This window comes from Rutilus rutilus, assembly GCF_951802725.1.
Source record: "Rutilus rutilus genome assembly, chromosome: 24".
Taxonomy (NCBI): Eukaryota; Metazoa; Chordata; class Actinopteri; order Cypriniformes; family Leuciscidae; genus Rutilus; species Rutilus rutilus.
The window spans coordinates 24,000,813-24,015,215 of record NC_140228.1 but is presented as its reverse complement, the minus strand read 5'-3'; the positions used below and the strand labels follow the sequence as shown (position 1 = coordinate 24,015,215).

The window sequence follows — 14,403 nt, the reverse complement described above, 5'->3', positions numbered from 1 at the left end:
AAACATGAAATCCAAAACCATTTAATACAAACAATGTATTTCACATAAACTAAGAAAAAAAATGGCATAAGAAAATGAAACTCGTACAATAATTACATTTCTCTATAACCGTAGTCCGCTCAGGGTTTAACATCAACCATTATGTACACTATTGTATGCGTTTTTTCATTTATTTTGACTAATTACAGAATAATTAAATATTTATAAAATCATATTTACAAATAAGTGACATTTCAAGAATACATATATCCATGTGTTTGCATTATGTGAACAAGATACAAGTGCATACTGTACATGCATCTGGAAAAGTATAAATATAATCTATATTTTTACATCCAGCTGATGTTTATGCAGAAATGATGCAACAAGTCTGACTCACTAAACCTTCCTGGATCCATTAGAGACAGTAATTCAAATACAACCCCTAATTGGTGGAAATATAAAGGTCATTTTATGAATGTCTTTGAAGACGAATCTCTATTCACAAAGAGACTTGAACAGAATGCATCAACAAACATCAACTGCTAAACCTGAGTTAAAAATCAAGCAAGGGCAGCACTAAGAGCACTGGAGTTTGGCTCCATCCATGAAAACATTACTTCAATTCATTAAGTCTCTGATTAGCTTATAATTGTCACATTCTGTGCAGCAAAAAACAATAATTGGTCAGTATTTTCGTAACTATTTAAACTAAAGCTATATTGCAGAATTTATTATCCACGCACATTTATCTTTAAAAAAAATATTTAAAGTAAAAAAAAAAAATCATGCAAAATAACTTCCCCTCCTTCTTGCAGCAACATCTCTTCTTTGATCATGTGTTTACTGGCGTGAGGGCGGGACAACCTGTCACTCACACCAGATCCACCAACAGCAAACCACTCCCAAAAGACAAAATCAAGTCCCGTCCTACATTTTTTCTAGTCTGAGAAGCCGTTTCACTTGGATATACGTCACAATAGGGAAGAAAAGACTATCACAACTTCCGTTTCTTTGAGAAACCAACCAAGTGAACTGATTTACTTAAAGAAACCCGTCACCCAAAGAGATAATCTGTTAACCTCTGCAACCGGATCAGTCTGATTTCTGAACAAATCGTTTCAATAGATTCAGCTCTGACTCAAAAGAATGATTCTTTGATTAATTAAATATCACTTTGTGGCTTATTGGAGATTTGAAAGCTTCAGTTCTTGATTATTGTAATCGCATGGAAAAGAGCGACTGTTACATTATTCACAATGTCTCCTTTCGTGTTCCATGCGAGAGAGAAAATCATCTGGGTTCGGAATGGCATGACGGTGAGTAAATGATGCCAGAATTGTCATTTTTAGGTGAACTCTTCCTTTAAGGACAAACAGCATTCTCTGCTGACCACATTGGTCACTGACAGTATTAACATTAGTCCTGTTGTTGAGGGTTATGGCTGCGTTATAAGCCTTCTTCTCTGGGAGGTCTTCCTCAGTATCTTTCTATAGTCATAGGGGTTGTCCTCACTTTGACTCTCTGTAGAGGGCATTTTAGAGAACGAGTGCCTGTGGACAGAGAGATAAAGCATGACTTCACACAGAAAGGGAAAGAAAGCGTGGATATCTGCATCTTCTGCTCCAACACATTCATCAAGTCTGCCGCTCAGTGTATAGCAGTGTGAGGTCAACGTCTTGAGGAGTGCATTTGTTAAACAGACTGATGTTCTTTCACCTCTTCTCCTTTGGATCTTTAGGGATATCAGATTTCGGGACATCGGACAGTGGTGTCTCAGAAGAGCGTCTTCTCTCAGCGGAAGCCCTGCGTTTGCTGGAGCGCCGTCGGTCACTGGGCAGGCTTGTGGATTTACTGCTGCTCAAACCCTGGTAGTACTGGTCGTCATTGTCCAGCTTTTTGGGGCTGGAGGGTGCAGAGAAAACAGATGAATTTGTACTTACACTCTTAAAAATAAAGGTTATTTATTGGCAGTGAAGATCCATTAAACCTTTTCAATGTACAAAAGGTTCTTTATAATGGAAAATGCTTCTTTAGATGAATAAAATGTTCTTCACACTAAGAAAAAATGATTATTTTAAAGTCCCCCTGTAGTCAATAAAAACCCACGTTTTTTACTGTGGAAAAAAATTCTTCATGGCTTAAAATAGCTTGAATGAAACTCTGCAGCCTTGCTTCATTTAGTATACGTGGACCATGAATATGCAAATTAGCCCCGCCTCCACTCACTCACGCCAGCTCACAGATTTACTCGGCCAACTTACTGTAGTAAACGTTGTACAATGATATCGCTCTTTACAGCATCGACTATGCTATCAAACAGCTAATAATGTGTTGCGAATGTTACACAAACCATGTTCCCATTCCCATCCCATCTCAGTCTGCCTTCTAAAAATCAGCATCCTTACTAATGCTTTGAAAGGCATATAGTTCATCATAACATCATAATATACATCATATACATAATTCACCCACTATATTGCTAAATGTACCTGCTTTTTCATATCAACAGAAAAGTCTTCTTGAGACTCCCCTGCTTCAGAGTTAATGATATGCTAAAGCCCGCCGGCATGTTGACGTGATTGGTTAAAAGGTAGTTTATGACGTCAGAAACACCAGCGATTTCAAAGCGTGTTTTTGAGACTGTCTTTGGTCTTTCACTGCAGTTTTAAGGAGAAAACACTCAGCAATGGTGTTGACTGATGAATTTGCGCATGGTTTGTCTTAAAGCACATTAGAAACACCACAGACATATAAACAACATTAAAATCTTGATTTCTACCACACGGGGTCTTTAATAACTGTTCACTTAAGTTCTTTGGACAACCAGAAATGGTTCTTCTATGGCATAGCTGCGAAAATCCCCTTTTGGAACCTTTATTTGTGAAATAAAGTTTAAGGATAGTTCACACAACTCATAAGCCATTGATTTGTTTCTTCAAAAGGCTTGGAATAGTAACGGGTCATATGGACTATGGAGTCCCCATCTACTTTTCTGAATGACATAAGTTTGAGTGATCATGACAGAACTACTGTATTACCGTTTACAATGCTGTATTTATAATTCTTTGCTTCAGAAAACCCTGCTTGCCGTTAGCCAAAGTTTGTTGTTCCCGATCATAAATAACGTATATTTTGTCATAGCAGGCTGATATTAATAGTTGGCCATTATGCTGTATTGGGTGCATTTCATGGCAGTTCTGCAGTATGTAAGCGATGGCCTTCAGGACAGCCTCTGATTCATGGCTCCTCAGCAGACTTAAATGGGAATGTTCTTTCAGTAGACTTTACCATTGTCTCAAGGCTTATGGAATGAAAACAGTCATCTATGAAACCAATGAAGCCAAAAGCCTACGGTCAGCACCAGTCAGCAGCACCACTGGCCTACTGGTGCTCTGATATCCAACAAACAACTAAATATATACATCAAAAAATGATTTAGTATTATATTAACATGTATTGGTAACACTTTACAATAAGGTTCCATTAGTTAAGGTTAGTGCATAGTAAACACATTACCTAATATTAACTAACAATGAGAATACATTCGTTACAGTACTTATTCATCTTTGTGAACATTAATTAATACAAATACGACTGTTCATTGTTAGTTCAGGTTTATTAACTAATGTTAACAAATAAAACTTTTGATTTTAATCACGTATTAGTAAATGTTGAGATTAACATTAACTGAGATTAATGCTTTAGAAATATTTTTATTGTTAGTTCTAATGTTAACAAATGAAATCTTTTATAATATGATACTAATAATAATAAAGCATTAATATAAAATAGAAAAAATATATAATTTGTATTGCCATATATGCAATATGCAATTATTATGATAATTTATTACATTATGATAAGATGCTTAAAATAATAAAGCATTTAAGCATTTTTTTCATTGTAATACAGTATATGCTTTCTACCTTTATGCTGAATTTAAGTTTTACAAAAATTCATGAAGGCATCTGTGTTAAGAGAATTTGTGCGGGAAACATAAAAAAATAATAATGCCAAAATGCCAACAAAGTATTAATATATGTAATATATTAATAAATAAAATGTATTTATTAAAACACCTATATATTATTGACATAAAAATGGTGTTTCAGAATATATTAAATATCAAAATTGAATGCATTATGATACTTAAAATAATAAAGTATTTAAGATTTGTTGTTCTGCCTTAATGCTGAATTCATTTATGTTTTTTAATGAATCATTACATCTATGTAAGCAGAATTTATTTGGAAAACGTCATGTAAAAAAGTATTAATATAACATACACATATAAAAATGATAGAAAAATATATAATACTTTAAAAAAGACCTTAAAATAATAATAATTTAACACTTTATCATATGATACATAATTATTAATTGTATTTAATATTTGTTGTTCTGCCTTTATGCTAAATTATTATTATTATTATTATTAAATGATGGCATTTGTGTAAGAAAATAGAGTTTGTGTGGAAAACATCATGAAATTACTGTCAAATGTCAAAATGCCAAAAATCTAATTATAATGGTCATAAAATGATGCTTTATTTTCTTCATGAAAAATATAATTTATTTTTGATTTCTTTGAATTTCACAGTGAAATGTGCCCTGGCCACCGTTAGATTAATTCATATGGCAGCAAAAAGCGAGTGTTCTGCTACATCTTTCTGCTCTGTCTCTCCAGTTGTGCACATTTGTCCCGTAGGACTCCCTCATTCCCTGCATGTCCTGAGCCTGCTCTTATCCCGCCAAGATCCCTTAATGTTCCCCTATCTCTCTCTGTTTTCTCTCTTTCCACTTCCTCAATTTCTCTCTGACACAACATGGGCCAGCTATCAGACAGAGCCAGAGATTCGTCCGTCCTACTGACCCTCTCACTCTTCACGTCAACATGAAACACGCAAACCATTTGAACTCCTCGTGTGACGTACAGTATTTACAAGTGAAACAGGATATTCAGTGAGGAAAACATATCCTACACTATCACTGATAGATTACAATGCTCGTGTATTGTTCACAACAAGACCAGGAATATGCATTATGGAAGTTGATTTCATGAATACTGTCAGCTGCCCATATTGACTTTAATTGCTAAAACTACTCGTCCTTGATGTTGTGTGTCTGTAAGTGCTGCTATAAAGTGTCTGTCTGTCAGAGCTGTTCGTCACTCGACTGGCCTGTGAAATCTCCTGTCAGCGGCGCTCGTGGAGGTCCAGATTCATGTTCACACACACAATATTTCACACATGCTGTGACACTGCAGATATGTCACGCTGGCCTCACTCATGACAGGGAAACGCTACAGGAACTAGCCGTATTATGCCAGCTATTAGCATCCGCATTACAATTGCCTGTTAATATAATTAGATCAATCTGAACATTGTCTATAATTCAGCTTTTTATGATTAACATTACGTTTCCTACATGCTTTATTACTGTATGTGTGGCATGAGAACACATATCATTGCATGAAGTATTAGTGGTTATACTGAGAATTTTTAAGAGCAATTAAGATATGAACCTATTAAGAAGTGGCCTGATGACAACACAATTATTTACCTAAATTAGATTTTAGGTGAACTGATATCAGTCAAGTGTGTTAGGATTGAGCTTTATATCCAGTTTTCTTATGGATTACTTTGCTTTGCTTGGCTACGTTTGGAACAGTATAATATAGTAATACGTGTACTATTTCAGAAGTATTTGTGCCAGTATGCAAATTTTCTTACCCATGATGCCCCACAACATTTCTAATTTGTGCATTGCACAGAATACTTTATTTCATAATGCATTGTGTTTGACATTTTGACCTTTGTAACATGTCTATCTTGCCTCTAAATTAGTTAAATGTTATTGGATTTAACTAAATTAAAATGCGAAATAAAAAAAATATGAACAAATTTACATTACTGTTCAAAAATTTTCTTTTAGCAATATCGGTTTCAAATAAATGCGTTTCTTGAGCAGTAAATCATCATATTAGAATGATTTCTGAAGGATCATGTGACACTGAAGACTGGAGTAATGATGCTGAAAATTCAGCTTTGAACAGAATGCAGTTATTTTAAATTGTAGTTAACGTTACAGTTTTTATTGTATTTTTGATCAAATAAATGCAGCTTTGATGAGCAAAGGTTCTTTCAAAGACTGTAAGAAGTCTTTCTGCCCCCAAACGTGAACGGTAGTGTATTTCTGAGACAATAAATAGCAATAAATATTTAATGTATTGAGGTCATGTGACAACAATGTAGTGTATTGTTTCATTCCACATCATACACTGTTCCATATACTATTAAAAATGCAGTATAAGCAGCAGCATCTAGAGAGAGGGCACATTCCTGTTTAGTAGGCCTGTAACACTTCTGCTTATTGATTTACCTTTGTTTTCTGGGCCTCCTTTTATCGTCCTGGACAGACCTCTGGAAAAGACCCAGCATGAGAAAGATCATTAAAGCAGAAGCCCAGATAATCCTCAGATAAAGTGAGTGCCATTGTGTGATGTAGACTCACATGAATGAGTGTGTAGTACGTGGAATCCTCTGGTGTGTTCAGGGTTTTGGGTTGTTGTGTGCGGCGAGGCGTTCGGGACTGCTTTGTGTCGGCTGTTGGTTCAAATCACAGCAGAAAAATAAAAGGTGAAAAAGGAACAGGAAAAACCAATCAACGATTAAAGGGTGCCTAGTGATATTTGACCTTGAAGCCTTTTGAACCTTGTCTGGATATTTTATGATGGTCCCCTGTGTGCACGTTGAACAAAGAGAATACAACAAATAATTCCCTGGTGGGAGTCCCACTGAGACAAACTGAAGAATAGGATCAGCACACAACATCCAGCTGACCTTTGACCCCTTTGTTCTTATCGAACAAACCGTGTGGCACGGTTTAGCCCCTGGGTCTCGCTATTTGTAATTATCCACTAACAATCAATCAGAAATGCCCTACCAGTCACAACATGTTCCAACAGACTGACACAGACACGGAAGCTCTGTTCCAAACCCTACTCTTTCTGTATACGGCCTACCTAGGCAGCTACCTTCTAAGGCAGCATCATCACTGAAATGGAACCTCATAGGTGACCGACTTGAAACACTCAAAATAGGCTATTTATTTCACAGTCGATTGCAATAGAGTTTGATGTTTGCATGTTGCTAAGCTAACTGTGCAACACTTTAATGAGCATAAAAATAGTAGACTTAGACTTTTGGTAACACCTTATTTTGATGGTCCCTTTTGAACATTCTGTTGACTATAAGTAACTTTACAACTAGATGTCAACTAACTCTCATTAAAGTATTAGTAGACTGTCTGCTTAATATCTGCTAACACTTTATTGTGATGGTCCACCAACAGACAATCTATTGACTATAAGTAACTTTGCAACTACATGTCAACTTATTCTAACCCCACCTGTCTACTAATACTATACTAACACTCTAATGAGAGTTAGTTGACATGTAGGTGCAACTGTACTTGTAGTCAACAGAATGTGTCAAAGGGACCATCAAAATAAAGTGAAACCAGACTTTTTGTATTAATATGTTTCATTACTGAAGGAAATACATTTATGATTTTGCTACCATTTTACAATAAGGTCTAATTTGTTAACATTAGTTAAGAATTTGTTAAAATGAACTAAATTTAACAATAAGCAATATATTTTACAGCATTTATTAACCTTTGATAATGCTAGTAAATAAAAATGTTCTTGTTAATGTTAATTCACAGTGCATTATCTCATGATAACAGTTGCAACTTTTGATCTTAAAAATGTATTAGCAAATCTTGATTACATTAACTAAGATTAATAAATGCTGAAGAGTAATTGTTCATTGTTATTTCATAACTAATGTATATGTTAACAAATGAAACCTTATTGTAAAGTACTACCATCATTTCTCCCATTTCTGTTGAATTTTGAATATTTTTTTTTCCTTGTTCTGTTGCAAAGAGTTTGACGTGTACCTTCGTCATGAAGGATACATGCAATTTTCACCAAAAAGTGATAAGTATGAAGAATAATTTGGCATGCTTACTGTTTTGAAACAGCCTTCATGTAGGGAGCACACCTATGATGCCTAAAAATGCTGTAAATGTAGGCTGGCTAGGTTTTGAAACGGAGTTATAGAGTGTTACACACTGAAATGTCTTTGAAAGAGAATACTGTTTTTATGAAATATAATCTTAGAGATCAACAACAAAAAATACAAAAATGACCTTTGATGTATTTAAATATCTGCTAACTCAAGCACTGTTTATCATGTAGAAAAGTCAGGTATGATAGGGAATTCTTTTTTTATGAAACATGATCTTAGAGATCAAAAACAAAAGATACAAAAATGACCTTTGATGTATTTGAATATCTGCTAACACAAGCACTGTTTATCATGTAGAAAAGTCAGGTATGATAGAGAATTAATCAACGTTCAGCAGTACCAGTGGGAACAGGCTGGAGAGTTTGTCATATTTATTGAATGTGTCTCTTGAAAGGTCATCAGCAATTCTTGATTGCTCAGAGGTATAAAGCCAATTTGCAGCTCTTATATTAATGCTTGATATAATTGCCAGGGCAATTCGATTAGCATTTAAAAACCTTTCATGTACATGGATATGTGACTGGCATTCAAAGGGCACTTCTATGTGGAAACAATAATAATTGCACAATAATAATTGTTTCCACACAGAAAGATTCTGGTTACAAAGCAAATTAAATCTAGATTGTTGTAGAACTTCAGCTTTCACAGAAATTGAGACTGTGTGAGAGAAGAAAACCACATTCGTCATAAACAAACCATAATCACTGTTGACGTAATAATCCAGATTCATTTAGACATATCAAGAATAATAGAATCTGCAAGAATTATCCTTCCAAAAGCAATTACATATATCGCAACAGAAATCAAATGAAGAGTAAATCTGTGCAGGCGGGGGAATTTTCTGATGACACATCTTGTTGAGCCCAATTTGCCTGTTTTTGATATGATCAGACAGTCACTTTTTCATCAGTCATACTGATAAAATCGATAGCAAGCAAATATAATTAAGGTAGAGCTTTCCTACAGCTATTTTAATCTCCGTCAGAAGCAGTTTTGGATAGTGCACTAGGAATACTGAAAACATTAGCTATATGTTTCCATCTTTGAAAAAAACCTTTGTTTTCTGTGCAAATAACCAAAGCCCTTGTGAAAAAGAAGTACACTTCAACATCATTTTAAAAAGAGTACCTAAGTAAAAGATGGTAACACTTTCTTTTGTTTAGTCATGTTTTAGGCCACTTAATTGCATGTCATTCTTCTTTCAGACGAATACAATCGGAGTTAAATAAAAAAAAGTCCTGGCTCTTCCAAGCTTGATAATGAGAGTGAATGGCTGTTTGACTTAGGAAGTCCATCAAAGCGCATCTATTCATGATAAAAGTGCTCCACGCGGCTCCGGGGGTTAATAAAGGCCTTCTGAAGTGAAGCGATGCAATTGTGTAAGAAAAATATCCATATTTAAAACTTAATCGGCTAAAATAACTAGCTTTCGGCAGATGGCCGTACGCATCGATTTACGCCAAAAGAGTAACACTTGAACTTGACGCACAACGTAATGACGAACACGGTTGCCTAGCCCTGTTTGTTTGAACCGCGAGAGGCCTCAATTGCCGTCATTACGTTGTGCGTCAAGTTCAAGGATATTCCAAATTTTGCTTCCAAACTTTGGTCTACCAATCAGTTTGGGGGAGGTGGTTGGGGAGAGAACGACTAAAAGTACTGAGAGTCATGATTTAAGAGAGATGATTACCTGGCGGCTGATAGCAGCCCATGTAGCCATTCATGGCTTGTCCTTTCACAAACATCCCATTTTTGCTGGGGTTGAGCTGATGGGCAAGGATGATTTCATTTAATTTCTTCTGCAGGGAAAGGTAATCTTCAGAAGCCTTGGTTACCTGAGCAGGTTACAAAGAAATATGACAGTCATCAAATACATTTTGTTTAAAAGACTTGTGAGACTTGTACAGTAATACAGGTTTGGATTGACATGATCAGGGTGGGTAAATGAGAACAGAATAAAAATCTAACTAACTAAAAAAATATATATATATCAACACCTCTTTGAAGAGCGACTCCACTTCCTCGTCCTGTTTTTGAGATGTAGCTTTCAGGTTCTTTCTGTCTTTGTAACCTCTAAAATTGCTCTGGATTTTAATGGCTGCCTGCTGCTCATCGTATTGGCCTTCCTCATCCTCCTTCTTTTCTAGCTGGACATCTGTGATATCCAGACCTTCCTCATTCTCCTGCTCCTCCACGTCTTCTGACATTTCTTGCTCGCTTCCTGTGGCTCCTCCTCTCTCAGCTCTCAATCTCTTTCTCTCCTTGTGGCCTCTGAAATTGCTTTGTAAAACAGTTGCGGCATGTTCTTCATCTGCCCCTGATGGACTGGAATCTAGGTCTTGGTCTTGATCTTGGTCAAGTTCTACTGGAGGAGGTGGAAATTCCTCAATCAGAATGTCTGGTTCTGAAGCTTCTGGATTAGCCAGATCCTCTTTCGTTTTTTTCCTTGGTATTTTGCCTTCATCCTGAAGTCTTTTACGCTCTTTGTGGCCACGGAAGTTGCTCTGAAGGACCACAGCGGCTTTGGCCTCTTCATCGTCTCCTGAGGGTTCAGCTGGAGTTTCATCTTCCTGTTCCATTTCCTCTGTGAATTCCATCAGTTCTTCCGGAGGTGGTGGATCTGGAATAGGAAGCTCCTCCTCAACTAAAGGACTCTGTGTCTCCCTCTTTCCTCTAACCGGCATCTTCCCCTCCTCCTGGAGTTTTTTACGTTCTTTATGACCTCTGAAGTTGCTCTGTAGAACAGTGGCTGCCTTGGCTTCCTGTTCAGTGTCCTCATCTCCTCCATCAGCAGCCTCTTCCTCAGTCTCCTTTTCTTCCTCTATATTCTCTGGCCCTTCCGTTTGTATAGCATCCAAATCTTCTCCAGAAGTATCTTTTTCAGCGCTGGATGAGGAAACATTCAGCTCATCCCCGGTCAAGGTCTTATTCCGTTCCCGACGCTCCTTGTAATTCTTCCTTTCTTTGTAACCTCGGTAGTTGCTCTGGAGGACCACAGCAGCCTTTTCATCAGCATCATCCATTTCCATTTCACCTCCTTCCTGTGGCGGCTCCTCTGAATCTGGACCATCTGCTTCTGATGGGACATCCGTCTCTTCCTCTGTTTTCTCAGTCTTTTCCTTTTGCATGGCTTCTCTGTATAAAATAAATCAGTTTATACAACCACAGCATTGTCAAATATTTGATTGTATGAGTCTCTAACTGGTCAATTGCAGCATTAAGGGCCAGACTAACTAATCAGGGCAAATCAGCGTGAGAGCGCAATTCCAAAAAAGCACAGATGGGAGTGGAAAGTTCTGCGCGTGATCTATCTATATTAAAGAACACAGACACAGCCGGATCATTTCCATAATAACCAATGCAATCTTCCAAGAGCAGAGCAAATTAGTGTCTGGTTTAAGACATGCTTTTCTTGGCTGTTAAATAATGGCGCAAATACCAGTAAATTGACTTGTGCAAACCTTAGTAAAACACCTTGCATGATTCATTTAAATACTCTCCTCCCATAAATTTTACGTCTGAAAGGGAAACTCCTACAAATGCATATGCAATAGGGTCAGCCGCATAAATAATCAAATCCACGCTTTTCCAGCGCAAATTTTTCACTGTGTGTCTATAATAAATCCTGACAGTAGTTTTTTAACGCCAAAAGAGGGTTTGCGCTGGCCAAGCTGTCCGTAAATCTGGCCCTAAGTGTCTAAGATTTTAGTATATCCCAGCATCCTGGGCCATAGGCAGCGAAACATCCTAGAAGGATGGCCAGTCCACTGCAAGGCTAACACACAGATGGATACACATTCACACTTACACCTATGGACAATTTAGTGTCTCAGATTCACTTATCCATCTTCATGGATTGTGAGGGAAACCGGAGCAGCCAGAGGAAACCCACAACAACACGAGAGAACATGCAAACTGGCTCAGCCCAGACTGGCGATGTTAATGACTCTCCACTGTATGTCAACATACCGGTGTTACTGGTGTCTCTCATATCACTTCCCTTCTCTCATTTCATACCAACACAAGTTGGAATAGCTACTGTAATCAACCTCATCTTGCTAATGTAGTAAGGCCATTTTAATAATTAATTTGAATGGCCACCATATACCTTTTGTTAGATAACTTGAGTCCTCAGTTAAAGCAAGAATATAAATACATAGCTTGGAAGCACAATGAAGCAGTAAGAAAAAGAGCTGGATAATAGAGAACTTAAAATGACCTTTGATGGACCGATGGACTGAATATTATGGATTTTGTTTGTTAGCAGATTATTATAGCAAATCTCCAAGAGAATAAAATCAGATGGAATAAGAATAGGTCTTACTTTTTCTTCTTAAAGCTCTTCCTCTCTTTGTGTCCCCTGTAATGGGCCTGGATCTTCGCAGCAGCTTTGTTCTTCTCCTCTAGCAACTCCTTGTATTTCTGCCTTGCCAGATATCCTCTGCACACTGCACAAAGAAGGTGTGATTTAGTCATTATGTATGACTTCTAAACCCATTTAAAGTGCCCCTATTATGGATTCATACAGTCTGTAATGTAGCTGTATGTGAATGTAAACAGTCTGCAAAGTTGTAAAGCTGAAAGTGCATCATAATTAAAGTTAACTTATCTCAAAAGTAAGAGTCGACTCTGAACCGCCCAAAATAGTTCTTTGGAGTTTGAATCTATTTTCGCGAAGTTCACACGTCACAACGTATTACATTTGCATAATGCCCACCTACGTTCTGCGTGGACAGGACATCTTGCTGTAGCTCGTTCGTGTGGATATCATGTCGTCAAGACGCTGTGCTCTCTACTGTGAAAGTAAATTTGGTTTATTTTCACTTCCAAAGGATGAGGCTGTGAAGAATCTGTGGTTAAAATGAATCTTTACCACGATACCACAGAAGTATAATCCCAAACTTTTGCTGTGTTCCCTTCATTTTACTGACGACTGCTTCTATAATCTTGGGAGTTCAATGAGGGATTCACTTGTTCTAGAAAGATGGATCAGTACCCAGTTTATTTGGACAAACTTGCTCCTCAGAATCACAACCTGTAAGTATGACTAATTATTGATGTATATATTTTATACCGGTGTTCAAAATACTTAGTTTTGTGTTTTATATTGTGTAGGTCTCCTGCTAACTGGCTCACTCACATTATTACTGTCTTACTGAAATACTTCTGCTAATCATCTGTGGGCCACGATTACCTAAAACTGTGTCTATGCAGATCATCTGTCATTCTTACTACTTTGAGTAAAGATAAAGGATGGAGCAAAATTTGTTTTACCAACGTTTATGTGACATCAGTCATTAACGCTAGAATTTTGCGTTTTGATACAGTTCCCTCATGTCCACCGCAATAAATTAGAAATATACTCATCGGTTTGTTAATGGACATACATTTGCTCGAGTCGTCCTTGCGATGGAGCTTCGGGTTGAATAAATAGTTCTTCCAATGTTTCATCTTAGTACTCAGATTGATATGGTAAAATCGAAGTCAGCGTTCATTACTATCTTTAGTTTACGGTGTACAATTGCTGAGCTGTAGGAAGCCTCCGGATGGAGCTGAAGTTCACTTATGGTAATGGGTGTTTCACAGACCATGGTCAATCACAGACATATATGTTGAGTGCCTGAACACAATGTCCAATCAATGGGTGTTTATGTTTTCGACGCGCTGTACGCGGTAGACCGATCACAACAGACTGAGCTGTCTGGCCAATCAGAGCAGCTCGCGGAAAGGAGGGATTTAGAGAGATTGATTCAACAATTGGAGTCGTTTGAGAATCATTGAAAAATGTGGTGATGTGCAATGTTTATTATGAGAAAATGAAACAGTTTTTTGACCTTTGATGCATGTAAACCTGTTCTAGGAGACTTTAAAATAGCATAATAGGGGCACTTTAATAGTCTCTTCAATACTTGTATGATTTCTTTTGTCTTACAAGCTTGAAATAGGGTTAAAACAACTTCAGACTTTGCTTTTCTTTTCTCATCAGCCACTGTTTTCCGAACTTTGTGTCCTCTGTATGCTAGAAAAAAGAAGATTTTAGAGCTGGTTCCACAGATTATTGGACTTTTTGCATTTTAACATCCAGTCAACAACATGAGCTCACCTGATTGTAACACCACGGCACTTTGTTCTCTCTTTTCCAGCATCAAACGATATCGTCTGAATGCCAGCCAGCCCCGCACACATGCCTGGACTAGAACAATCCGGTCCGTGGTTTGCCTCACCATCAGATTCAGCTGCTCCGCGTGATAGTACTTAAGAAAGACCTGAACAAATAATTATCATACTTGTGAGCTTTGTTGAACATCAACATCACAAGTTATTA

At 37.2% G+C, this 14,403-nt stretch overlaps 1 protein-coding gene across 1 annotated transcript in view; it reads right to left on the bottom strand.

The window, feature by feature from the left end:
* Positions 1-1,289: 1,289 nt before the first annotated feature.
* myo3a (myosin IIIA) overlaps positions 1,290-14,403 on the bottom strand; it is a 94,046-nt gene continuing 80,932 nt past the window's right edge. The window contains exons 30-38 of the mRNA XM_084398875.1: positions 14,182-14,344; positions 14,011-14,097; positions 12,403-12,526; positions 10,076-11,213; positions 9,769-9,913; positions 6,496-6,587; positions 6,364-6,404; positions 1,699-1,884; positions 1,290-1,532 (exon numbers count right to left, since the gene is read on the bottom strand). Coding sequence (XP_084255001.1) covers positions 1,418-1,532; positions 1,699-1,884; positions 6,364-6,404; positions 6,496-6,587; positions 9,769-9,913; positions 10,076-11,213; positions 12,403-12,526; positions 14,011-14,097; positions 14,182-14,344 — 2,091 coding nt within the window. The 3' untranslated portion in view covers positions 1,290-1,417. The remainder of the gene's footprint in view (positions 1,533-1,698; positions 1,885-6,363; positions 6,405-6,495; positions 6,588-9,768; positions 9,914-10,075; positions 11,214-12,402; positions 12,527-14,010; positions 14,098-14,181; positions 14,345-14,403) is intronic.